Source organism: Hippocampus guttulatus, chromosome 16 (assembly GCF_054856545.1).
Source record: "Hippocampus guttulatus isolate MCC_2025c chromosome 16, RoL_Hgut_1.0, whole genome shotgun sequence".
Classification (NCBI taxonomy): domain Eukaryota; kingdom Metazoa; phylum Chordata; class Actinopteri; order Syngnathiformes; family Syngnathidae; genus Hippocampus; species Hippocampus guttulatus.
This window is the reverse complement of record NC_141276.1, coordinates 12,249,778-12,276,448: the sequence shown is the minus strand read 5'-3', so window position 1 is coordinate 12,276,448 and position 26,671 is coordinate 12,249,778. Positions and strand designations below refer to the sequence as shown.

General features: G+C 43.0%; 4 protein-coding genes across 5 annotated transcripts in view; 2 read left to right on the top strand and 2 right to left on the bottom strand.

Moving 5' to 3' along the window:
- The window catches only part of coro7 (coronin 7), a 114,653-nt gene extending 108,888 nt beyond the window's left edge, over window positions 1-5,765 (bottom strand). Inside the window, exons 1-4 of one of the 2 annotated variants that reach the window (XM_086133984.1) lie at window positions 5,001-5,765; window positions 3,852-3,948; window positions 3,458-3,538; window positions 3,030-3,100 (exon numbers count right to left, since the gene is read on the bottom strand). In XM_086133984.1, the coding sequence (XP_085990110.1) occupies window positions 3,030-3,100; window positions 3,458-3,538; window positions 3,852-3,948; window positions 5,001-5,060 (309 nt within the window). In that variant the 5' untranslated portion in view covers window positions 5,061-5,765. The remainder of the gene's footprint in view (window positions 1-3,029; window positions 3,101-3,457; window positions 3,539-3,851; window positions 3,949-5,000) is intronic. The other variant, XM_086133983.1, reaches the window with a different exon arrangement.
- Window positions 5,766-6,173: 408 nt separating this feature from the next.
- Window positions 6,174-12,114, bottom strand: LOC147193207 (5-hydroxytryptamine receptor 3A-like). Its single transcript, XM_086133991.1, has 9 exons — window positions 11,038-12,114; window positions 9,766-9,911; window positions 9,654-9,698; window positions 9,464-9,570; window positions 9,212-9,381; window positions 8,837-8,952; window positions 7,893-8,103; window positions 7,676-7,825; window positions 6,174-6,467 (listed from the first exon to the last, which is right to left on the bottom strand). Exons 1-9 carry the CDS (start codon window positions 11,132-11,134, stop codon window positions 6,217-6,219), a joined length of 1,293 nt encoding a protein of 430 aa, XP_085990117.1. The 5' UTR covers window positions 11,135-12,114; the 3' UTR covers window positions 6,174-6,216.
- Window positions 12,115-12,760: 646 nt separating this feature from the next.
- LOC147193206 (inward rectifier potassium channel 16-like) lies at window positions 12,761-17,068 on the top strand. The gene is made up of 2 exons (XM_086133197.1): window positions 12,761-12,898; window positions 15,882-17,068. Exon 2 carries the CDS (start codon window positions 15,902-15,904, stop codon window positions 16,997-16,999), a length of 1,098 nt encoding a protein of 365 aa, XP_085989323.1. The 5' UTR covers window positions 12,761-12,898; window positions 15,882-15,901; the 3' UTR covers window positions 17,000-17,068.
- Window positions 17,069-17,906: 838 nt separating this feature from the next.
- Window positions 17,907-23,786, top strand: LOC147193205 (inward rectifier potassium channel 2-like). The gene is made up of 2 exons (XM_086133541.1): window positions 17,907-18,126; window positions 20,596-23,786. Exon 2 carries the CDS (start codon window positions 20,822-20,824, stop codon window positions 22,130-22,132), a length of 1,311 nt encoding a protein of 436 aa, XP_085989667.1. The 5' UTR covers window positions 17,907-18,126; window positions 20,596-20,821; the 3' UTR covers window positions 22,133-23,786.
- Window positions 23,787-26,671: the final 2,885 nt, after the last annotated feature.

Sequence of the window (26,671 nt, the reverse complement as noted above, 5' to 3'; positions counted from 1 at the left end):
CGATGTGCCTCAGCGCACAGTCACTGTCAGACGAATACAGAGAAGTTCCACCCCCTTTATTTATATGGACACGGAACACGGTAACCTTCCACACAAAGTAGTTCCAAACAAGTAACAATCGCGTCAGTGGTATACATCGTACTCAACAGGCTACCTGCTCTGTCTCTTATTTCTCTCCCGAAACAGTGTCTTCTCCTGCTTGGTGTACCTTAGCCTTCTCCGCTATGTACAATTTCTGTTCATAGCTTGTAATGGAGGCTCTCGCTGGCAATCCGTAGTGGAGTCGTTCGATGCAATGCGAATGATTTCAGCTTGAGTCGAGCTGTGGACAATGTTGACAGGCTTGCATGCAATAGCCATACATTTAGCTCTGGCTTCAGCAAATTTGTTCTTCGTCGTGTCATCGATTTTCTTCGCTTTGAAATGATCCATAGCTGTCTGTCTTAGACGAGGGGGCGGAGTACTCACATAGAGTACTTTACTCACATTAGAGCAAAACTGACAGCTCTAATATATATATATATATACAGTATATTAGAGCTGTCAGTTTAGCACGTTTTAATCGGCATTAATTTAAATGAATTTTAACGTGATTCAATTTTTTCTCGCGAGGTTAACGCGGCACACGTCACAGCGGATGTTACGTTTCTCTATAAATAAACCAGAAACAAAACAACAAGCATGCTGCACAGGTCCACACACATGTTTGTTTTGCCAATCACGGCAGCGCGAGACACCGAAAACGGATACTTAAATAGTTTATGAATGGAAAGTTTACTTTTAAAAAGTTGCCAGATTGTTCCACTAACAAGACCAAAGTTACCTGTATGTTTTGCAGTCGTAAACTGAGCTATCATCATAGCACGTTGAGTCTGAAATACCACTTAATGGCCAAGCACACAGCTGACGTGAGTACTCCGCCCCCTCGTCTCAGACAGACAGCTATGGATCATTTCAAAGCGAAGAAAATGACGAAGAACACATTTGCTGAAGCCATAGCTAAATGTATGGCTACTGCATGCAAGCCTGTCAATATTGTCCACAGCTCGACTCAAGCCGAAATCATTTGCATTGCATTGAACGACTCCCCTACGGATTGCCAGCGAGAGCCTCCATTACAAGCTGTGTTCAGAGATTGTACGTAGAGGAGAAGGCTATGGTACACCAAGCGGGAGAAGACACTGTTTCGGGAGAGAAATAAGAGACTAGGTTGATGAGCCTCTGGTGAATAAAGAGCAGGTAGCCTGTCAAATACGATGTATGCCATTGACGCGATTGTTACTTGTTTGGAACTATTTTGTGTGGAAGGTTACAGTGTTCCGTGGCCATATAAAGGCGGGTGGAGCTTCTCTGTGTTCGTCTGACAGCGACGGTGCGCTGAGGCATGTCGAGAGTTCAGCGGTGCAGTGGTAGCGAACACACTGAAAATAAAACATCTCCAGTGTTGTCATCGAACCAAGTGTAGTCATCTGAAATGATGTCAACACAAAACCGTAGAGAGACTTCCGCGCAAGAAGGACCAACAGAATCAACGTAGCCTGACTGCTGTGTTCAAAGCAAACTTGAGAAAAACGAAGTATGCAACCATGGCTTAAATCCACTATAGGCTGAGTACTAGTTTACCTTAGATGTGCACTTTATAATGTTATATTGCTCCGTTTTGATTCCATAAAAAGAGCTGTTAAAGCAGCTGTTGTGTGACAAAATATATTTTTCACTGTTGTTGATGGACAGTAATATTGTGTGAGAGATTGTGTGAATAACTGCTCCAAGTGAAAAATGTTCATGTAAAAATTGAAAATCGAAATTGTTATTTCAGTAAATATTTGCATTTTGCACATAGAAAACTGATTCATGATTCCATGTTGATGAGTGCATTAAAATGGGGAAAAATAGTACAAAAATATATAAAAGGAAATTCAGAAACGATAAAAAATGCGTAAGTAATCACGATTAATTTTTTTAGTTCATTTGAGTTAATTATGACAGTTGCATTTTTAATTAGATTCAATATTTTAATCGTTTGACAGCTCTAATATGTATATATATATATATAGAGAGAGAGAGAGAGAGAGAGATTTTCACCACAAAATGGTGGCATAGCACTTTCTTGGATTAGACTCAATGAAAGCTGCTCTCCTCAGTTCAACAAAGTTCCTTGGAACCAGATCGTGCAGCATATCTTTATATTAGACATGGCTTTGGCCTGATCATAAAATGAGCAAAAAGGCATACTTTTGTCAGCGAATAACAGAGGATAGGTTGCCCTAAACATCGATGAAAGCTGAAATCGCAATCGCCTAACTGCAAAATGCTGTTTTCGTCGTACTTTAAGACAACACAATATGGACTACAAGGCGTACCTATCCATTAAATTTGCAAATGAATCACTGCTGTTTCAAATGTAAAAAAATTGTAGTCGTTTTTGGTTTTGAATAAGTTGCTCGCAGGAGCACTATCAATAATGTAAGTCCATATTTCTAAAACTTAACTCGTCAGTATTAATTAGAACTTTGATCACATTATGACGATGTGACTTCAAATCCATGATGGCAGTCTAAGTTTATAATGGCGAAATCATAAATTCTATCTTTTGACAAAAAAAGGCAAGTTTTAAACCACCAAATGAAACACATATGTTTGATTGCTAAAATCAGACTGGACAGTGTTGCCCAGGCAGCTGCAGCTTACTTCAGCTCAAGTTAATGATGTGAAATGAAGCAGGACATGGACACGGCGTGCAAATGACTTGCGGTTCAGGTTCGGATTTCTGCATGATCGCGAGGAATGAGAGTTAATTCAAATAAAACCAAATGAAGCCGGCCAATGCACAACGAGGTAAAAACCGAGCTGCTGAGTCTAAAAAGCAGCAGCTTTCCCAGGAAAGGCGAAACACCTGCAGCCAAACATGACACGCAGGAGAGGAGGCGTTTTAAACAACACAAAGTGAGGCAGCTCGTATTGTCACCGGGGAGCTGCTAAGATGCTCAGATGGAAGAGGACATCAGGCCTGGAAAAGAGGTGCTTACTGTTTCATCCATGGAGCAAGTTGCCAGAAGACTCTCATTAAATGGAGAAAAGTCCAAGTCGGTCACCAGATCTGATGGAGGAAGGTGACAAAAATTGACTTTCTAATCTGTACAGATGGTTGGCTCTGGAGTGTCTGTGAACAACCAAGTTAATCTTTTGTCTTTCCACACATTCCGTTTTTTTCCACGCTCTGAATTTTGCTTCCACCATTAGAAACCGCTCACCCAGTCGCAACACTCGAGGTCTGCCGTTGGTCATCATTGGGACTGAAATCCCTACTTGCCATTGGCCCTGCACTTTAATGTCTTACATAAAAACATTTGTGCTTTTTTTTTTTTTTAGGCTGACTGGAATTCGGAATCTCAGAATTAGTCTGGTGAATGTTTCTGGTCTCCATTGAATTATTCGAGGCTTTGATGAAAAGTACCAGAATGACAGGAGATCTGGGTGACGCTCCATTGTCCATCTGCAGCAGGTTTCACAGACGTCAGGCCGACCATTCCGCCTCCTGCAAACACATCAAACACACACTTGTCTCTCGAGGGCACATCGCAAGAACGCCATCGTAAATAAACATGGAAGACATAAAAAAAATGCTTCTTTTTTCTGGTCACATGTGTGACTCAAAATCAAAAATGTGAAAGCAAAATATTCACTAACGGAACTCCCAAACCCTGTCTGTGGCACATTCATTCACAATGGATCCCCTGCTCTGTAGTCAATACAATTCAATAAATCTTGGTGCCAAGGAACTATGTTGAAGTCAGTTGAGGAGCTTCATTTGGACAAAAAGCGTGAAAGTGTCCAAAAGGAATTCTTACCAGCATGCTCCGCATTGAAGGCCACCAGCTTGGCACTCGCCTTGATCTGGTTTCCCTGGCAGGTGAAAGATCCGCCACGGATGTTGTTTATCCATCCCTGGAATTCCAAGAGGCCACAAGGCACATGTGACAGAAATTCAATCCAAACCGGTGCATGTCGTGTGACCAGAGGAAAAACACATACCGGTATTTTATTGGGGTTTTTTTTGTACAGCAATGTTTATTCAAATTGAGACTTTTAAAAATGTGATTCAGTCAGTGAAGCCCATTGAAGGCGCAGGAAACATGCGCGGCCTGGCACCGCACTCAAGGTTGTCAATATTGTGTAATTTCCATCTTAAGACCACAATAACGAGCTCAGGGCTGTACAAGCAAAGTCATGGTGCAATGAAAAAGAAACAGGAAGGGCTGAGCTGAGCTGACACTGAAGTTCCTGAGGATGAGCAGAGTGCTGCGGAAGTGGAAGTGCATGCTATGTTGCGCAGCAGTGAGCTCTTAAAAATTGTTGTTTCCATCATATTAATTTATATCATATATAGCATTCTATGCATCCATTTCATTTTCAAGAATTTGATTTCTTACATTCTTGCAAGGATACATCCACATTCCCCCGTTATTTCTGTGCATGTTATGGTTAGGTTCCTTTTAAACAATTGAACTTCAGTTGCCTTGAATTGTTGTGCGTTCCTGGAGTCGCGTGTACCATTTAAAGCGGCAGCACACTGCCATCTGCTGTGATTTAGATGGCGTGCAGAGATTGGAGGAACACGTTGCACTTCTTCAACATTCCTGGGATTTTACAGCCACTATTACATAATGCACCGAAAGAAGCTGCAGGCGTTGCAATTTGACATGAATCCGTTTTTAAAACGCATGCAAATAGAGTACTGTCATGACAGATATGCTGATGTGGGATGGTAATGGAGACTGCTTTGCATCCATGAAAAAAAAAACTACAACCGGTCGATGTGAACGATAGTGGGTATCTTCCAAATGCAGGAAGTTCATGACAAGCATGCATGCAGGCGGGCGGGCAGGCAAGCAAGCGGGCGTTTCCCCCTCACTCCCACCCACAACAGTTTAGTAGCATCCCGCGGCGATGCTAACGCTACAAAACGAGCAGACACCACAAGCTAGTCGACTACTCACATCCTTCTTGGCGATTTTCGGAATGGTGTTTTTGAATTTGGAGGTCTTGAAGCGGTTCATGGTGCCTTCCTCTCGCCGCTTGGCGTGTCAGTATTTTCTGTGTGTCTCTGTCGGCGGCAGTGCAAGCGTCAAAGTGTTCCTGATTGAGCAGGTTATGCCGCCCGGCGCTGGTAGTTGCTCGTTTCACGATGCGCGAACGTCGCACTTGGGAGGAGTTGCGGTTGGAACGTAACGCTTGGTCGCGTGCAAGCGAAGTGTTGCTTTAGTTGCTTTCAGGAACTGCTCGGAATGATGAGATTCTTCCGTTTTACTGTCCGACTGAATATGTTGATATCATTTTTCTACATAAAACGCTGTGTCGTTTGACAGCATCGAGGTTATTCGTATGTATAATGAACGACAGTGAATATAAATGTTCAGAAGACTTTCAATATATATAGACACGTGGGCGTTTGTAAATGGACGACCGTAATTACTAAACGGACTTAAACACGCACCAGAGGTTTACGGAAATTCACGTGAACAAAGTCTTTGCTTACAGTCGAGGCGACTCTTCCATACTTTATACAGACAAAGTGACCTTATGGTTGCATATAAGAGAAGATTATTTTTTGCAATAAAGCAAATAATAAGTAAACGAAGGTATTTTACTGCTTCGGAAGGACGCAAAATGTGTTGAATTTTGTCAGCAATGGCGTGCTGTAGTTATCTTTCAAACATGACGGATGAAGTACGCACGCGAAGGTTTGTTTACAAATTTCACTTCCGTATGCAGCTTCGGGCAAAGCAAACCAACCAGTAGAAATGCCCCAGGTTTATTTTCTCTTTTTTACTTATGTGTGCAAATCGTGAAATAACAGCAATTCCCGTCTACTACGCTCTTCATGCATTCGACATCAATAATAGAAATGAAGGTACTTGTGTGAAAAATGACTGGAAGGGTAGAAGTATTGATTTAATTCCTGTATAAGTACAGACTCTGAAAAATACTTGAGTACTAAATGGAATTTTTACTTCCAGTTACATAGACCGGACTTCGAATAGTGAAACTTGATGCGCAGAGTAAATTGCATTGAAACATTTATTTAACCCCCAAAATACTTTGGAGTCAAACTGCCGCGAAGCGTTTTCCACGAACCCATCAAGTACAGATACATGAAAACCCTACTCAAGTACAGTAATCAAGTATTTGTACTTTAATTGCCATCACTGGCATTTACAAGAAATCCAAATGATTCACATCGCATTCATATTTCACCATTACCGTGATCATAGCGCAAAAGTAGAGCGTACCCAGAATGAAATAGAGCCAGAAAAAGGCTTTGTCGATCCTGTCGGCGAGCGCCTCATTGCGTTCGCACTTCTCATCCTTGGCTTTGATGGCGTCCAGGAATTCGGTCACCTTTCGGTGCATCTGAGTTTGCTCGGAGTTGTCCAGCTGGATGACGCTGATGTCTGCTTTGACTTCTGCCCAAATACAAAATGACGGGTTGCAATTGCAGAGTAGCCCGCGATAAAATATTTTTCAAAGAACTGTGACATTATCATGATACAATGAAACTCCTCGACAATGAAACCTACATGGGCGAAAATACCCCTTAGTGTGAAATAATCTTCATGCATTAACACCCTTCCCACTTTCCTGCTCCCCATACAACGAAAAAAAAAAGCCTGTTGTGTTATATGAAATCTTTTTTTCTGCTCTTGCCTCGCGACAAGATTCACGATAAAGTCTAATCCAACAGCGACCTCTACTGCTTCGTTCGGAAACGGCAACAGCAACCACCACACTGGTTTACACATGCGCAGTAGTCCAGGAAGTATTTATTATTGTTAGTTTCAGACGCAGCAAGAACGTTGCATTGCTAAAATGGCTACAAAATGGACCTTTGGATGACAAGCAGCTAAGACAAGAAGAGCTTTGACGCTGGAAGAGAGGGTAAAAGTGATCAAAATGAAAGACGGAGGAAACCCAAAAAAAAGACATTTACCAAGAAATTGATGTAAGTGAAAGTGAATGCTGATTGTAAATTTCGCAATTTCTTTCCCTTTTTTTCTTTCTACACTGACTATATGAAGTGTCAAATAAGTGTATGCTCATACTTATCCACTCTTGGAATAAAAATAAAGAGTACACATACGTTTGTGTGTGTGTGATTACATCTGAGATCAAATTTGCTACAGTGAAAACCCCCCTGTTGTGAAAAATTTCTTGCTGCAAACATGATTTCGTTGTAGAGGAGTTTCACTGTACACAGTGATTGTACGCTATGTTGATTGGGGGGCAGGGGGTGGGGGGTAATCTCAATAAAGTAATCCATGATTACTATATGATAATATTTCCTATGGTATAGGTCTGAACAAGTAATCAACTTCAATTTGACATTGCAACGTAGTACTGTAGTTATGTTTGTGTTTGTTAAAAAAAATACCTGAAAAGATAAAAATAATCGCATAATCATTCGCAACATTGGGACGGTGGAGGGGGGGGCTACAATTATAATTTTTTAAAAAATCATTCAGCCCTACTTCTGACTTAAAGTTACAGTTGTAGCAAAAATATATGGAATAAAGCTTAACAGTGCCTTTTAAAAAGTCACGTGTGCGATGGACAATGTCAACCAATATTTGAAGCTGCCACATGCCCACAATCCCTAATGTGCAGACTCACTTACCCTCATCAGCTCCACTTAGCTGATATGCAGGTTTTGCTCGTCTGGAAAAGCAACAGAGGAAGAGGCGTCCATCTTTGGCCACCCGCGTGAGCACCATGGACACCAGCATGCTCACCACCAGCATGACCAGGCACACGCAGAAGTGGTACTCTGCAAGCGCAAAGCCGCGCACTCGGTCATCAGAGCTCATGTCGCCTTGGCGTCGGCGCAGACTGACTTATGACGGGGCTGCACTCGCTGTCACCAGGCAGTTGGTCGTTGAGGATAAGCAGGAACATGGTGAAGCTCAGCACTAGGGTGACCTTGAAGGAGTTGCGCTCGCCACAGCTCAGCGGCAGGGCGAAGCTCACCATGTCGGCCAGGATGAGCAGAAAGCTGGGAAGCAGCAGCGTGATGAAGGGGTTTTGTTGCCGGATCTTCAAAATCACCTAAGCAAAATGTTCCATTCAGTAAAACAGCGATTATCTGAGGACAGTTCTGTTTTAGCCTATATGAGGGGTGTCTCATTTTTGTCGGGGGCACATTGTAGGTACGGTTTGCCTGAGCGGGCCATTATGACTTATGAATTTTGGGAAATTGTATCAATGTTTGATCACCTCCACATGTTACATATACAGTGGACAACGAGTTTTGAAATCAGAAGTCAAGAATAATGGTTAGTTCAGCCATTGTTTACATTAATGTAATAAGTAAGTAATGAGATAAGGCTTGCAATATCTCTATGTAATGATATATTACAAATAAAATTTTAAAATGTTGGTTCAGACTTTAGCAAGCATCATGGAAAAGTTGGCATGCTTGATTTGCTCTCACACAAAATGATATGACGGGCTAGATCTGGCCCCCAGGCCTAAAATTCATCCGTAACCTTAACTTGCCAAAGCAAATAGCAAAGAAGAAAAACCGAGAAAAATCTACTAACAGCACACAATTGAACACCTTCACCCCACTAGTAAATGAACAAAGTCATCCCTGAAAGCATTTTGTAAATTTATAGTCTTCATATACACATTTATTGCCCCTTTTCCCCTCCCTCAATTTTCTGTGTTTGATCCAAGGATTCAAAAGCAGAATTTCCATCTTTAATATTTGATCCACTATTAATTATTTACTAGGATAAACCAAAACCACTTTGTTGTCAAACATAACATCTGACCCTACCGAGATATAGAATTTGTCATCAGTTGGCGAAAAGAGGTAAGCGCCCAACGTTTCCCAGTCGCCATGGCTCCCATCAAAAACTTCCATCTTACCGATTTCCATGGTGGTACCACATCCTGGGGACAGACGAGGCAAATTCAGACAACTAATGTGACTGCAACAGCTGTTACAAATAACCTCCCCAAGTGAAATTTCACCGCCACTGAGCACAACGATAACTCCCAATTATCAATTTAAAAGATTCATCTTTTCTGGGCAACATTCCGAAAATCTTATCAATTTATGAGACTTTAAGAATGTTGACCTCTACCTTCACCTCATGTCGCATCTCAAATGAGATGGAATTAAATCGGTCCAGTGAGGCGCAGGGCTTACCTTCAGTGGACCAGGTTTGGAGAACCACGGGACATTCGTCCTCAGCAAAGGGGTAGTTGAAGAGGTTAAATTCACAGTTGACCTCGGCCGCCATCACCACCCTGTGTCGCAAGGTGCCATTGCTGAACACTATCAGGTCACGGAAGCTGTTGTGCGTGCTCGCTGATATGCTGAGGTTGAGAGCGAAAAAAAATGAGAGGAAAATGAAAAAGATAAAGGCCAAAGTCATGGCTGAACATCAGCGCTTCTTACCCATTGGTCACAAATATATCCGGGGTCCAGACTTTGCTTACGGGCAGAATGACCTCATCGTACGGGTAAACGGATTGGTCCCAGTACAAGTCATCATCGGTCCATTCCTGCGGTTGCAATCCAAGTTAACGGCGAGGGTGATACACTTGCTTTGCTTGTGATTGATTTCAACGAGCATCTCATTTCTTACAATTGTGGCCCGTAAACGACACCCTAAACGAAGATTCTTTGTGTCCTGAAATACAACAGCATACACTCAAATGTATGCATAAATTGCGCATATGTGGAATTTTGGTACTTACAACTTTAATGGTTTCATACTCAATGGAGGATACATAGATGTACTCGGAGCAGTTGTCGCGCTGCGGCTGAGTTATTAACTTTTTGTCGACGAGCTTGTTCGCCAGACATCTGCGGGTCAAGCAGTCGTCCGTAGTATTTCCGTCTCCTGAAGAACCAGAGTGGTGCAACTTTTACAGAAATATAGCTCGGAATCACCATTCAGAAATCTCTTGTGACACCGAACAGACGCAAAAAAACGCCATAGAGAGAAATGAGGAAATATCTATTGCCAAGCACCTGCTAATGTGGACTTCAGTTGATTTTATTATTTTTTTTCCTGGGTCATGTCGCTGGTGTCGGGCGGAATCCTCACAAATCCTTTCCAAAATCACTACTTTCCAGGAAAAAACTCAAAACGTCATTACCAAAAGGAGAACATGTTCAAACTTCAGATTGGTCAATGATTTGAGAAAATAACAAACGTAGGAGCTGACCAATAGTACAGATTTGTGAAAAAATTATAAAATCGATGAAATTTGGACAAAGAAGGTGTCGCTGCACCAAAGCAGTTTGACTTGCTCAATGTGAAAAGTGGATTTGGATCACTTCTGTGAATTGGCCCCAAAAAAACATAAATAAAAATAACTCTCCATCTATCCATCCATTCTCTGATCCGCTTTATCCTCACACGGGTCGCGGGGGGTGCTGGAGCCTATCCCAGCTGTCTTCGGGCAGTAGGCGGGGGACACCCTGAACCGGTTGACAGCCAATCGCAGGGCACACAGAGACGAACAACCATCTGCGCTCACACCCACACCCAGCGACAATTTAGAGTGTTCCATTAACTTGCCGTGCATGTTTTTGGAATGTGGGAGGAAACCGGAGTACCCGGAGAAAACCCACACAGGCACAGGGAGAACATGCCAACTCCACACACGAAGGCTGGAGCCGGAATCGAACCCACGACCTCTGCACTGTGAGGTCGACGCGCTAACCACTGTCCCGCCGGGCCGCCAAATCCCTTTATTTATCATTTATATAGTCTACTCGGGAGTGCCTGTTTAGAAGTTAGAACTCCAATTTCGATTGACATTCACATGGAGCAAGTCCAAGCCGGAAAATTCTCCTGACTTTTTCAACCGTAAACTCCATCTTTCATTTTGCAGTAAAACATCATAGTGGCGCCCTGACTTGTGTTTAATTCAGTTCCTTCCGAGAACATACAAACACAAAAGTGGCATCTGGTCTCTCAGAAATCACACAATAATTTGAGTTGTAAACTTCCCGCTTACCTACAACAAGTAGAGCCCATAGAAGCGCTGCCCTCCACACACTCAAGTCGGGCTGCGTTTGTGACAGCATCGCTATCGAAGCCAGATTTGACGGCATTCAAAATACAACTGCCGAGTTGTCTTCTTAGCTTTCCGGACTCTTAAATAGGCCCTGGGGGGTGACGCTGCAGCAATGTACCGGCACATGACAATTGCACCGAGCCACAATAGGCGCAAAAACTGCTGCATGATTAAACTGTTCAAACAACAACACGGCTCAATTACTCTCATCATCAATGTGCCAGCTGTTATTTGTCTTTCTGCTCGACAATGCCATCCACACTTGAGTTTACCGAACTAACCTCCTGTCACGAAGGCCTGACAAAGACTTTGTGGTCACTGTCCTTTTTTTTCTTCATGGTTTTGGAAAGCGAGGCAATTCTCAGACTTGTTTTGATAACTGAAAGCGCGACGCTTGCGTGTCATTTTACTCGTGTTGACTTTGACAAACTAGCTTGTTAAATCATCACGTTATACAAACAGCCTTTCCGTTTACGTTCATTCGCATGAGATATTGAATTATTTCCTGTCCGCATTCTCACCTAACATTTTTTTTTTGATAGTCTCATATGACTCTTAAAAATAAATGCCTGACAGAGGATTTGCATCAACGTGCACATAAAGCAAAGACTCTCTGTAACTTCCAATAACGACCCAGGCTAAATTTACCTCCTGCCCCACATACTGTACCGGTACATGGATCAAGTCTCTGAGTAGAGGTGTGTATTTCAACAATACTTTCAAGAAATCAATTACTACTTTCTCATGGGCCTGTTCATATATATATATATATATATAAAAATTCCCATATACCATGCAATGTTAACCTTCTGCTAGTTCTTGTTTTAAGTAGATTAGCTTGGACAAAAATCATAGCCCTGTTGATTTTGATTAAGACCAAATTTAAGAATCTCAATGTAACTAATCTGGTATTTCAAGTTTCCCTTTGTTTTTATCATTACCAGGACTGTAATGCAAAGTCAAGTCCTCCCTGCTTATAAGAAATGTAGTCTGTCACGCGTTTGTTGTTTTAAATACATAAATGACTGTTCCCCCCCCCCCCCCCGTCATGCCACCTGTTAGCATCATTTTTTGTAATCTGTGTGTTCAATAAAGGAAGTGTCAAATATAAAAGGTTATCGCTCAGGAATGCTTCTTATCTCCTCCTTTGCACATCCTCACACCGTAAAATGGAAACCATACGCTTTAACACCCAGGAGCGAACTTATTTTCCCAACCGCAACACGAACAGTTTGTTGTTGTCGACCTCTTTCTGGGTGGCGTTATGGCCACAATAAAGCCGCTCGAAAATCCAGCGGCTCGGTTGTGATCCCTCTCGCCTTATCACGGACCAAACGGAGGACAATTTAGATGAAAGAAAATCCCGTGCCAATAACAGCCTCTCTCCGCCTGATTGAGCAAAGGTTAACTTTCTGTCTAATGAATCACGGAAATGCTTGGAGGAAACCCCCCCCCCCCCCTGCTAAATGGCCTATTAATACTCCGCCCATCTGCGTCAGACCCTGCAAGACTTTAAAGTACAATAAAATTCGGATTTCATCACGCACACGTAAACAAGGACAGGACAGCTGATTTGTGTGTGTGCGTTGTTTTTTTTGTCCTCAGCAACTCCTAAAGTGTTCCACAGGTCATAAATTCTTCCAGATTCTCCAATAAGGCTTCCGAGAGACGTGGTGGCAGCAATATCAGAAGGTAGAAAAGGAGACTTTGCCTCAGGACCAAGCCAAACTCTCTGCACTCTCAAGCACCGAGGTCACACTTCTAATGATTTTTAGACACCAGGAAAGCACCATCGGACCACGTAAGTTAATTGACATTCATAACAGTCTCTGTATGAGGTTAAAAAGGATGCGTTTACAATGCCGGGCACGTTAAAACGCACATGCGTGATATCTTTCATACCACAAAAACCATCCTTGTCATTCCATGACTATACACAAATGGTGGAGTGAGTCGTGGAGGAAGATAATGCTCACAGGCATATATTGTATGTTCTATGCAAAGAACGACGAAAACATGACTGCGGCTTAGTGAGTAGTTGTGACCGTCTCCATGTATAGCTACTGTATAGGTCTGGATCGTCCTGTCCTGGAAGGAGCATTGGAATGAATCACAAACATTTCGATTTTTAATCCATATAATCATTATTGGGGGATTGGAATTTGGCTTTTCAGAACGTTGTCATGATTAGTTTCTTTGGATCCTCGTGCCACATTGGTTCTAGTTAGTTATTAGCAGAAAAGTAAAATACTAATGTCAAGCAATAACTTTTATTGTCTCGATCTTTTCGTTGATTGCCTCCCATTTTCCACTTGTATGGTATGACATTTGCATGACTGTCCTACTCAAGATATGTTGGGAACAGTTATATCACTAAAAGGTGTCAAATTAGAGCACATCATAAATTTGGTCTTAGCAGTGATGTGCTCCCGGGTGACGCAATTGGACCAAGGGGGAAAAAAAAGTGAATGACTACACAGCTTTAGGAATGTTTGGATCAGTTCTCGGCACGTAGCACTCAAACGTCTCATGGCTTATCTGAGCAGCTGTCAAGATTACTGATTTTGATGGACTGCAGGAAAGTGATGGAAATATCCCGACTTCTGTGTCCTGGAACATTTTATGTTCGTGACGATACATAGTGTACGTGGTTAAAGTTCAATCTATGAGGAAGCATTTCGAGATGGAAGCCGTTTCGGGATAATAATTGACATCAATAAAACAACAACAACAACAACTAAAAAAAACATTAATAACAGTAATTGTTGCCTGATGTGCCCTTGAGCAAGGCACTGACCCCCAAGCCAATCCACGTGCGGCCCCATCACTGTCATTTAACCTTAAAGTAGTCAAGTGTGGTACACAAAGAATTGTTCAATTGAATGTTGAAAATGTGCATAATGTTAAAGTTGTGTTACAGTAATGTTGATTGTGAAGGCCTTGGGCAGATTAGATTGACACGGCAACAGAGGCTGAAATCTGATTGGACCAAAAAAAATGTAACAGCCACATAAGCACTACATCTGTTTTTCGAATAGACTGAAATGTGGGCGCTCCACAATGTTGTGTACATCTATGTTATACTGTATGTTCCACCTCACTTCTTGTTGTTTCTCCAATTGTTTCTGTATTTTTTAATGTCATACATTTGAATTTCACCTGACATGAATTGTTTGCTGCCAATGCACTGCAATTGTTTCATATTTTTCTCTGGAATAATAATGGAAAAGGGGTTCCGGGCAATGAACTTTTCCATCATCAAAATAGGAACAGGTAGTGTTTTTTTGTTACTTTTGAACACTGATCATTGTCATGTGCAGCAAGTGCATAAAAAAAAAAAAGAACTGTTAAAGTGCGGCATGTTTTGATGAGTCCCAGTATGACTTTGTTTTTACAGTTATATTGTCATCATTGGCAATGGAGATATCGTTGCGTTTGTATGCTGTATCCTTTTTTTTTAAACACTAAAAGAAATATGTTCTTGGATGATATTTGGCGCTCGTGCATCTTGAACATTCAGGTGAAAAAAAAATCTTTGAGTTCTGACTGTCTATTTTAAATTTACATTGAGTAGCCATCGATGCTTTGCAGTGCTTTGCAAGAACAGCATTGTAAGTTCGAGTCAATAATCAACTAATGAGAAAGGTTGTCATTGTTCTTAAGGTCAGTTCTTGAGTCTCGCCAGAGGCACACTTGCTCTCTTGAACATGAAAGGCTCACTTTTGCACAGTATAAGAAGCACTGGCCTATACATTGGCAACCTAAATTCAATTTGGTCAATGACATTTTATTGATCGATTCCCAACAGTCTTTTAATTGTCTTCATTTTGCAAGCATTTTTCAGAGCTAAATTGCTTCCAGTACATGTGAATGTTAAGATTCTTTTCACCAGTCAGACTTCAACCTCATTCTGTTGCCGTTGTCAGTCATGTGAAGTGCTGGCCCCCGAAACAAACTCCATTAGCCATTTGATGTTTCTTGAACCATTCCTTTTTCAAATTCATCGTCACGGGACTAGACCACTCATCATTGATGACGTCATCATACATCGGTCTGCTTCGGTTGGTCAGAGTAAAAGTTATTCCAGCTAACTTTGACTAGAAAAATTGTAAATAGCACTGCGATTTATCCATTTTGTATTTATATTGCACTTAATTGAACGGTGTTTGTTTGTTTTTTCTTCTTTCTTCTTTCTACCCACATTCTTGCTGCTGGAGGCCGTAAATTTCCCCAGTGCGGGACAAATAAAGGATATCTTATCTTAAAAACTATTTTGTGGGTCATTTTACGATAGAACATACAGTATATATATACATATATATATACAATATATTCTAAACCGCTCTAGATGTTAATGCATGCATATCACGTTTGGATGTTTTCTATATATAAATAAAGAAAGAAACATGAATTGACACCCAGATATGCCACAAGGGGGTGACAATGTACACCTTTTGTCGAAGTGACGCTTCTCAACACCCTACTTGGGACCAAAATGTCACCAATGAGAACTGCTTTGGGCTGAGCATAAAAAAGTCAGTGGGGGAGCTTTTCACCCAATAGGAGGAGGATAGGTTGACAATAACAACAAAATTACCAATAAGTGAATTTGCAAATGATCAATTGCGAACATGCAGGGTTCATTTTACCGAAACAGCGAAATCCCCAAAGAAGGCGCAGGGGTGAACTACATGGCCCACCAATGCTTTCATGTAAAACTGGTCTCATCTTCACTCTCCTCCAGTCAAACTCTAACGTTCTACTCTACGTGTGGGTCTTCGTAGGGCACTGAAGGGTGGTCACCATGAGCACCGAGAGGCCTGACGAGGTGATCGTCGACACTTCCTTCACCACCATTCACACCGTGGGCAGCGGGCACGACGAGGGCCGGCAGCTTTGCTTCATGCATAAGGACGGCAGGTTCCACGTGGTGTTCCACAGGGTCCCCAGGGATTGGAGTCCATACCTGCTGGACATATTCACCACTCTGGTGGAGATCCGCTGGAGGGTGATGCTCCTGGTCTTCTCACTGTCCTACATCATCTCCTGGCTGTTTTTCGGTCTTTGCTACTGGCTGATTGCATATGTGCACGGAGACGGAGATGTGGACAGTCCCTGCGTGTTAAACGTCTACGACTTCACTTCGGCGTTTCTCTTCTCGATGGAGACGCAGGCAACCATTGGTTATGGCTTCAGGGGGATGACGGAAAACTGCATGGTAGCTGTGGTGGTGGTGACGATTCAGGACGTCATTAGCTGCCTCCTGGACACCATTGTCATCGGTATCGCTATCGCCAAGATGGCGTCGGCGCGGAAGAGGGCTCAGACGGTGGGCTTCAGTAGATACGCAGTCGTCAACCAGCGGGATGGCGTCCTGTGTCTGTCATGGCGGCTAGGAGACTTCAGAGGGAATCATATCTTAGAGGGCGTTGCCAGGGCGCAGCTTATACGCCACTCCAAACAATCTGACAAACCCGTGGTGATTTCATACCAGCATCTGGACATCCAGGAGCGGGAGCTTGCCCTCGCTACGCCAGCCATAGTCGTACACAAGCTTGAACCGGGGAGCCCACTCTACAATATAGGCCCTGACGAGCTTCTGGTGGAGGACTTTGAGCTTGTGGTGTCCTTCACCTACATGGGCGACTCCACCGGTATGCTCCACCAGACGCGCACCACCTATACGCCTGCGGATATCCGCTGGGCGCAACGGTTCCAGGAGGTGCTCAAAGTGGGCAAGAAGCATTACAAGGTGGACTATGCTCTATTTAACGAGACCACGTGGGTGGCCACCCCCATGCTGAGTGCCGAGCAATTTGACCAGGGAAAGACTCGACCTGGCCTTTTGATGAAGAGAGAACGCCGCTGTATGGAGGAGGTCACGCAGCAAACACATTTGTAGATGTTAATATATTTAACATGCCCTTTTAGTTAATTATATTTTGTTTCGCACAGGATGTTCATAATAAAATGTCCAAATGCAAGTCTTATTTGTTTCTATTCCATTGATGAGACGATTGAAGTGGTCAGTTTTGAACGCAAAACAACGGAAACCTCGTTATCAGCTAAAACACTGCCATCTTGTGGCCACAGACAGCACCCACTTTTACACCGGTCATTATTTTTATATGTAATGATAATAAAATCGTAATACTGTACATTTTTGAAAAGACATCAAATGATAAATATTTTTTTAAATGAACTAAAAAAAATCACTGATTTAAAATGGTCGAAAAACAATGAGTAGTTACAATACATATACTTCTACATATCATGCTGATTGTCCAACAAGCTGTAACAATGGTAAAACATGTTGCAAATAAAATATTGCTACTCCTACAACTGTAATGATTCTATTCAACTAAACGTAAATACTACTACTAACATGCACAGCTAAAAATTAACCAAGACATTCACATCAATCAAAAAAAAAAAAAAAGCTAAAATAATCCATCCATCCATCCATCCTCCGATCCGCTTTATCCTCACACGGGTCGCGGGGGGTGCTGGAGCCTATCCCAGCCGTCTTCGGGCAGTAGGCGGGGGACACCCTGAACTGGTTGCCAGCCAATCGCAAGACACACAGAAACAAACAACCATCCGCGCTGAAACCTGTACCTCTGCACTGTGAGGTCGACACGCTAACCACTGGCCCACCAGCCATATATATATATATATATATATGTATAGAAAGCACTCACAACCCCCCCCAATCATGCTTTGGTTCCCTGAGCATTGAACAGTCGCTCCGACTTCCTATTGGCCAGCAGTGCGAGAGAGGCGTGGCCAGACTGGGACGTTGTCTATGTGCGTGCGCGTTTTAATCAGCTTCGCACTTTGAGAGAACCACAAAAGAGTCTCTTGCTCTCGACGGTTATGGCACAAATTGGTGCATCGGACCGCAGCGTCGGGGAGGGTGATAACTGCAACAGTGGACCAGCCAGAACGAAACGGAGCGAATTGACGCGTGTTGCATTTATGGGACATAAAAAAAATCAGGAAGCAGCACTTCTTGGCAAGGGCCAACAGGTGAGCACGTTCTACTTGTAAGAATAATCTATCATGATGAGTGTTTCATTAGTAAGAGAAGTAGTAGTGGTGGTAGTAAAACATGTACCTGTAATATAATAATAATAATAATGAAAATCCTAATCATACATTGCATCTACATGGTAATAGTCATTAAAAATAGTGAAACACTGCAAAAGGTTAAACAGCTATGATAATTATACGTTTTTTTAAAGAGTGTTACATCTTCAACGTATCATTATTGATTTGTGTAATCCCCGAGCCCCAAAAATTGCCGTTTTTCTTGAAGCAGTTTCTATCGAGCAGCCTCACTTGTTGACCGTTTTGTCACTGCAGCAAAGGTCATGGACTAGGTAAAGCACATTTCAGACAGAAACTTTCATGAACTTGTATCCATCCAATTTCATGTAACTTTGTTCCAACAATGCACTGTTTGTCTTTGAATGCATGGATGAATACAACCTGTTTGTGACTTTTCTTTACAAAAGTCCACACTTTCGGCTCCACGGACATGGGTTCAATCGACTGTTGGAATCGCATTTAAAAACACAATGTTAAACGCAATGTTGTGAAACTACTCAAGGTGTGCGTATGTGCGCTCTGTCTCGTCTTGACGTCGTTAGGTGAGGAAAACAAAGATGATGCTGAGGGATTTGGGAGCAGGCCGTGCATATTTTATCCCCAATGACTTTTCCTGACTTTCAGGGGACCGATTCAAGCATCAAGTTAATGAATTGACCTCCGTGCTTTCACAATTATAATTAAACCTCACCGATGGCCTTTCGTCACAGTGAGTTGCTGGCTGTGGCCTGGTTGCAGCCAGTGGATGTGAAATTCTAATAGAACGTCAAGGCCAGCAACACCGAGTCAATACGTTTTCTAATTTAACCGCCTTTGCCGCTCTGTTACATATTACGCAAGGCTACTGTTGCTCGCAAAAGAGGAACTGATACACCCTCTCTAAATAGCTACGAGGATCATTTAGGCATTTGTTATCATACCCCCGCTCCAGTAAAGACAGCAAAACTTACACTTGTTAGTTTCTTACATTTTTCCTGCATGTAAAATGCAATGAGGGCAATCTGATGTGGGTTTCAGTGTTGCTCGCTGGATAAACGTGAACAGATCTCAGCAGACGAGATCGAGCAAATTGATACTCACATGAAGCAAGATGAAAATCTTTACACCACAAAAACTGGTCTTAAAAAAACTCAACAAAAAGTGAAGAAATTACTGATTTAATTTAAGCTAAATCATCTGCCATCAAATGATGAAATTGGACTTGACAAGATTTCTTTTAGCGAGTAAACAAAGGCCCCACTAATCGTACCAGTTTTGGAATTTCTTATTTCAGAGTCCCTGAAAAGTGCAAATGAAAACATTTAAATGTGATGCGCCGCAGAGAAGAGTATTGTTAGACATCCTGCCAAATTTCAATGATTAAAAAAAGGATCGTATCACAAATGAGGCTTCAAAATAATAATAATAATAATAATGAGTGACCCCACAGCCCGCTAAAACAATTCTGAGACTTCAACCTACAAAGTCCTTATGTGGACACATCCCTTCATGTCTGAGCTGTGAAACAAGGTCCGCCTAATTCAGTGGTGTCCAAACGCGGCCCCCAAGGGGCCTGCCTGTTTGCCGTTTGTACCTCCTGCAACACACCTGATTCAAGTGATGAGGATCGTTCTCATGATTCTTCAGAGCTTGCTGATGAGCTGATCCTTTGAATCAGCATAATGGCGGACCGCGAGTGCCGGAGCTAGACATCCCTCGAACTCCTCCAGTGGCTACAGTACAAAATATATGTCCCCCCCCTGGGTCGTTGCTGGGGGCGTAATAGCTAGCAGCGAGCCTCCGGGGTTCCGCTCAGCTGGTGGACGGACAACAGGCTAATTAATCCACAGCATCACCTCTTGAATTTAAAATTACGCCCCTGAGCTGTTTTGTCAAATGTGACATCCAGTGAAGATGAATTTTCAGGGTGTTGACATAGCTAGCTGGCTAACTGCAGACTTAGTGAAAATGGGACTAGAAATAATAACTTGCCATTGCGCCATTCAACTATTGATGCAAACGACTGATGAGTTCTTACATGGTGAGAGAAAACTCATGCGGGACGCCAAAGCTGGTCACCGAGCGGCACGTTAAAAATTAAATTGTCTTTCTGAGTGGGGAAAGAAAAATGCTTGAAGCTAGCGGAATTCGCGGATGCGAAGAATGTTAGGTACGAAGAAATCAAATCAAACAAGTCGTATTCTTTTTAACAGTGTAATTCTTGGCTCTTTTTTAAAATCTAGTCTCAACAATTTAAGTACAAGAGCAGCATCTTAACATCTTGTGGCTCGCGTTGGCAGTGCATTATTTAGGTAGAATGTAATCACGCACCTGCATGCACTTGATCTTAACATTGGTTCCTGCCAATGACTTTAAAAGTGTGCTTCACCCTTCCTTTCATTTCCACAGCCGACTCCACTGATGAGGCCCCAAGAAACCCTCACAGAGGAGTGACCCCAACCCTGGCAAAAGATCCCCGCCGAGGCCTCCCTTCGCAGTCAGGATCTGCTCCGGCGGGAATCGTTTCTTCCTGCCGTGGCCCCGTGATCATTCGAAACTGTTTCTCCAACGCTTGCACCAGAAACTTAGACTGTTTTCCAAAGCAGAGCCGGCCCAGCCGCCCCAGGCAGAAAGGATGGGGAGCGTGCGAAGCCACCGCTACAGCATTGTGTCCTCCGAAGAGGACGGCATGAAGCTGGCCAACATCGCCGCGCCCAACGGCTACGGCAACGGCGACGTCAACAAGGCCGAGCACCGGCGCCAGAGCCGCTTCGTGCGCAAAGACGGCCACTGCAACGTGCACTTTATCAACATGAGCGAGAAGGGCCAGCGCTACCTGGCGGATATCTTCACCACCTGTGTGGACATCCGCTGGCGTTGGATGCTTCTCATCTTCTGCCTTTCCTTCCTGCTCTCGTGGTTATTCTTTGGCCTGGTCTTCTGGCTGGTGGCGCTCTCCTACGGCGACCTGGAGGCAGAGAAGCAGATGTGCGTCTCCAACGTGGACAGCTTCACGGCTGCCTTCCTGTTCTCCGTGGAGACCCAGACCACCATCGGCTACGGCTACCGCTACGTGACCGAGGACTGTCCCGTCGCCGTGTTCATGGTGGTCTTCCAAAGCATCGTGGGTTGCATCATCGATGCTTTCATCATCGGCGCGGTCATGGCCAAGATGGCCAAGCCCAAAAAACGGAATGAAACTTTGGTGTTCAGCCACTACGCCACAGTGGCGATGAGGGACGGCAAACTGTGCCTCATGTGGCGCGTGGGCAACCTGAGGAAGAGCCACCTCGTGGAGGCTCACGTCAGGGCGCAGCTCCTCAAGTCGCGGACGACGGTGGAAGGTGAGTTCATCCCTCTGGACCAGGTGGACATCGATGTTGGCTTCGACAGCGGCATCGACAGAATCTTCTTGGTGTCTCCCATCACCATCGTCCACGAAATCGACGAGGACAGCCCCTTCTACGAGATGAACAAGCAGAAGCTGGAGATGTCCGAGTTTGAGATCGTGGTGATCTTGGAGGGCATGGTGGAGGCCACGGCCATGACCACTCAGTGCCGCAGCTCCTACGTGGCCAGCGAGATCCTCTGGGGCCACCGCTTCGAGCCGGTGCTCTTCGAAGACAAGAACTTCTACAAAGTGGACTACTCGCGCTTCGACAACACCTACGAGGTGTCCGGCACGCCGCACTGTAGCGCAAGAGAGTTGGCAGAGAAGACATCCAACGCCTGCAGCCCCAGGAACTCTTTTTGTTATGAGAATGAGGTGGCTCTGGAAAAGATCGAGCTGGAGGAGGAATTGGAGGAGGCAGCGGCGGATCACGGCGCGACGAGGAACGCCGAGAATTGCCCGCCCGAAGACGACAACGCGGGCTCAGACTTTGAACAGAATCTGGACTCTTTGCCTTTAGATTCAAGACCTTTGACTGCTGAATCGGAATTATAACACTGCACTTTAAGATATAATCAGGATGGAGAATGGTTGAACAGTTTTCACCGTCTCTATGAAGCCCTTCACAACCCCAAAACAATCATGGGAATGCAAAGTTAAGTCTACACTGTAGTGCAATAGTTAAAACCTAGTGTAGCCCCCCCCCCCCCCCCCCCTCCTTTCTTTATAGCATTGGTGAGGAGCCTTTTTTCCGATCAGGGACCATCGTCGTTTTTATAAAGTCCCCGGAGGACTACACAATATTTAAGAACATGTTCAACGAAAGGATCAAACAAATGTTTATTATTAGAAATCACAAGCATTTGTGAGTTGAATCTTTCCTCTGAGGTTGTATTTGAGAGACCAGATAAAATTGTCGTGTTTGGCCCACGGGCTGCGAGTTCTTCGGGCCTGCTTTGCAGATATACATGCAATTCAATCTGCACCTCTTGTGGCCTACGTTTTGAACAGGAGCTTGTCGCTAAAATGAATATGCAGACAAACATACCATTTGAACGGCATGAAAAATTCGGCTGTCAGTGAAGTATTCATTTCACAATATGTTTATTATTGTGGTTGTAGAGGTCAGTAACTGTAGTGTTTCTCTCATAGAGCTAAATAAGGAACCAAAAACCCCAAAAGTATGTCAAGTCCAGTGCAGCTCTGAACCAATGAAAACTACAAGCCCACTATTTGAAAGCAATCCTGTCAAATGATCACCTCATACTTGCATTCATTTTCTTCCATGATTATGCTCACTTACTAGTGAGCTCTCGCCAATCCCAGTTGACTTTGGTAGATTAATTTTTTTTCTTCAATTGGAATATTTAATGCATTCGATTGAACCGTACGGGGCACAACGAGGCCAATGTGCAGTCATCACATTTGGGAGGTCACTTCATTTTTGCCCCGTTTGTGCCAGAGTGAAAATTGTTAATGAGCCGGTTTCTTTAACAAAAAAAAACATATTTATATTCTTCGGCAGAAGATTCATGACAGAATTCCGCCTCTTCCAATGTGCAATAACAGGGACTGAGAGGAAAACCTCGATACCGAGCTGGGAATGTGGAAGCTGTAGTGCTGCTAAGTAACATACTTTCCGCTTTTTCTCTTGGAGCCAGACACGTATTATTCGTGATTTCTCGATGCAGTCAACTTTTTTTTTTCTTCCTTAGTGATGAGCATGAGTCCAGTGTGCATTTTCCCCACGCTTTGTTTCTTTTAGCAGACTGCTACCACTGTCTTCTTAGCTGAGGCCTAACATGTACATATGTAGCTCACGTCAATATCCTAACATTGATTGGCGGCTGCGATGGCCAATTGTTGGTGTCGTCTATATGGAGGTCAGTGTCGTGCACGTTCGATTGAACCCTTTCACGCGTCGCTGCAGTCATCAGTGGACCCCTTGCTTTGTCTTAATGATGTCACGATTGAAGCCACAAATAAAACTCGCGGCACTTTTATTTATAGCTGCTGATCCCTGGGAAATCCATGAAACCGGAGGATCACTTTTGCAAGCCTCTTCCCCCTATCAGGGTTGTCTCACCTGCCTGCACCAACCAGACTTCTAAAAAATAAAATAAAAGAAAACATATTTTGTCACAAATGTTGTACGGTTGTCGAAAGCAGTTTTGTCTCTTTCATTTGCAATAAAACACGTTGAAAACGACTGCGTTGTTTTCTCAGAAGAAGCGTTCCGCTCGATGCGGGATTGCGTAAGAGGCGATCAATGTGCTTGGCTCACAGATGAATGTGCATTATGACACATCGGGTCTGCAAATTTCGTTAATTTCCGTGCCTGCCCTGAGACGTAGGCAGGGGCCCTATCGATCCAGATTTGATTTAGTTCTACATACAGTATAGGAGCTTCGTTCCGCCGCTGGGCTTTTTCCACATTAGCCAATGAAAGTGCAACACAGCTCAGCTCAGAGTCTAAATACTCACTGCCGTCCCGTTTTGTGTGCATAAACAGCATTTTACATGAATGCCGGATGACTTATGCGATTACATTTGCCGTACAAGTTTTGCATTGACAGGGGCAGCATGAAGCTGCTTTAGCATTTCATCGATCTACTCATGATAAACATGCCGAACGCGATGCAGAAAATTGAAAATTCTTCACAATTCAGTGCTGCCGACAGTTTAAGTCCGAGTTCCGCAAACAGCGGAATAAAACAATCTGGAAGCATGTTTGTTTCAATGCAATGACGTATTTACGAGTGAGTGGTTCGTCAAGAGAGCTCAGAGTCACCTGTTTTATCTCATTGGCTGTCATTTTTACATACTTAAATTTAGCGAGTGTTAAAATCACTCGACTAATTTATTGCCCTGGAGGAAGTGCCTGTCGTGTTGTCTGGAAAAACTCTTCCGAGACCATGCGAGAAGCGTTATGTCAGAAAAATCCACTGGCTTGGATTTAACAGGCACCTCAGAGTGCAAGTTTGAATAGGATTCGGTGATGCACGCTTCGGGTCATAAGCACAAAGCTGCGTATCATTATTAGCATAGTTGCCAAATCATTTCAGCATTTTTGAAGAAAAAAAATAAGAGGGGGGTGGGGGGGGGGGGGGACTTCAAGAAACAGGAATAGCCCATTTGTTTAAATTCAGCCTTTGTGGGTTACCGCTCCTGGGAATCTGCACAGACATTGGGGGATTTTTTTTTTTTAGCAACCACATTGCAATTATGTTTCATTGAAGTTCATCAAAGTAAGTGCAAAATGACATGGATAATTCAGGCTATTTCGCTCACCATAGTTGATTAAATGATGAAAAAAAATTTTTAGAGACAAAGCAGCAATACGAAACAAATTGAGCAGCTAACAGTACAGTAGCTCCCGCTGGGAGAAAAATATTAATAATAAATAATAAAAATACATTTTTTGTTGCCGTAGAAAGGTAAAAATCACACAGTGTTCTACTGTGTTTGCGGACATATGTGTGTGTATATTAACAGCGCATCTACACACATACATATACACATACAGGTACATATAATACAAATGAACAATATATATATATATATATATATATATATATATATATATATATATATATATACACACACACACACGCACACGTACTGTATAGGGAATTTTTTTTTTACAATACAAATGTCAAAACTTCTTAAAAAAAATAAAGTAATGCAGACAGTAAGACTTTCACTTCAGCATTTTCTTTCTAGCTTCCCCCCCCCCTATTGTTATATTCATAATGTTGCGATATTAAACAGCAAAGTGTTATAATAAAGAATTAAATATGCATCTCTGCATATTTAAACTGCGCTCTATATATAAAGCACAGTTGTTCCTTATTGTTTGTGATTGAAGAATCAAAGATAAACTTTGCATAGTTCAAAGCCTTCATCTCAATGGTTTCCAGTCACCAGATGTCGGATTTTCGAGAATGCAGATTTGACAGTAAAGTATGGCCTGTAGTAGCATTGACGTTCACAAATGTAATCATCTCGACACAAAGATAAACGGCTTTGACAAGTGTGGAAGTGGAATAAGTGTTGAGACATTCGGGCCCAGTACAAATCTGAAAAACATACTTTGATATCCGCGTTTGTCTCGAATTGTCAACTGGAAGGCTAGGCAATGTAATCATGAGGGTTAAGGCAGAAAGGCAGAAAAAGCTGCAAGGAAAGGTGAAAAAAAAGACATTTTGGTCACCTGATCCATTCGTGTGTTGAAATTTAATCGATGTCACTTGTAAAAATACAGTTGCCGTTGGTCATAGAAAAGCTGGCCACCGCTTAAAAAAAAGAAAAAAGAAAAGAAAAAAGAAAATAACCCTGAAGGCTTGGCTCTCCTGAAAGTGGGTGACATCACAGTGTAGCTGTGTCCATTTTTTTGGAATACTCTCCACAGTACAGTAATTACATAATTGTGATGATGCCACAATTGAGTAAAGATTGACAGACAGTACAGTAATGTTTGTAGCCGACGTGTGCACATTTTGAGCATGACGTCTCTGATCCACTGGTTAAAGGACACTTTGATTCTCTCCTCTTTCATCTGAAACTGCTTCACACAACGAAGCGTGTGACGGAAAAGTGGTTAGGACTGCACGACTGTTTGTGTTTTATGTTATGTGTTGTTTATTATTTTACTTTATGTTAACTGTTTTGTGAAGCTGTCGCTGTTGTGAAAGCGCTATATAAATCAGCATGTATTGTATTGTATGTATGTGTTTGCTGACACGCTATCCCGTTAGCGTGTTAGCTTTGTACCTTGCGGATTCTAAAGGCTGCAAGCAAAAATATTTTTTTTATAAAACACTGGATTACAAAAAAGATGTGTCTCGCGAGCCATCTAACTTGTTAGCTGATGATGCCGAGGTGTCTTGCTATCTAGCTAGCCGGTTAGCTTCAGATGCAACCCAATTCCAATGAAGTTAGGATGGTGTGTTTAATATAAATAAAAGCAGAATACATTCATTCATTCATCTTCCGAACCGCTTCATCCTCACGAGGGTCGCGGGGGGTGCTGGAGCCTATCCCAGCAGTCTTCGGGCAGTAGGCGGGGAACGCCCTGAATAGGTTGCCAGCCAA

Bases quoted from the DNA above. Each gene is read 5' to 3' on its own strand.
- LOC147193205 (XM_086133541.1), top strand. From the start codon at position 20,822: ATGGGGAGCGTGCGAAGCCACCGCTACAGCATTGTGTCCTCCGAAGAG.
- LOC147193207 (XM_086133991.1), bottom strand. From the start codon at position 11,134: ATGCCGTCAAATCTGGCTTCGATAGCGATGCTGTCACAAACGCAGCCC. The intron at 9,382-9,463 runs GTAAGAAGCGCT...TCTCAACCTCAG, and splicing joins GATATATTTGTGACCAATGG to CATATCAGCGAGCACGCACA. The intron at 8,953-9,211 runs GTAAGCCCTGCG...GTCTGTCCCCAG, and splicing joins CCAAACCTGGTCCACTGAAG to GATGTGGTACCACCATGGAA.
- LOC147193206 (XM_086133197.1), top strand. From the start codon at position 15,902: ATGAGCACCGAGAGGCCTGACGAGGTGATCGTCGACACTTCCTTCACC.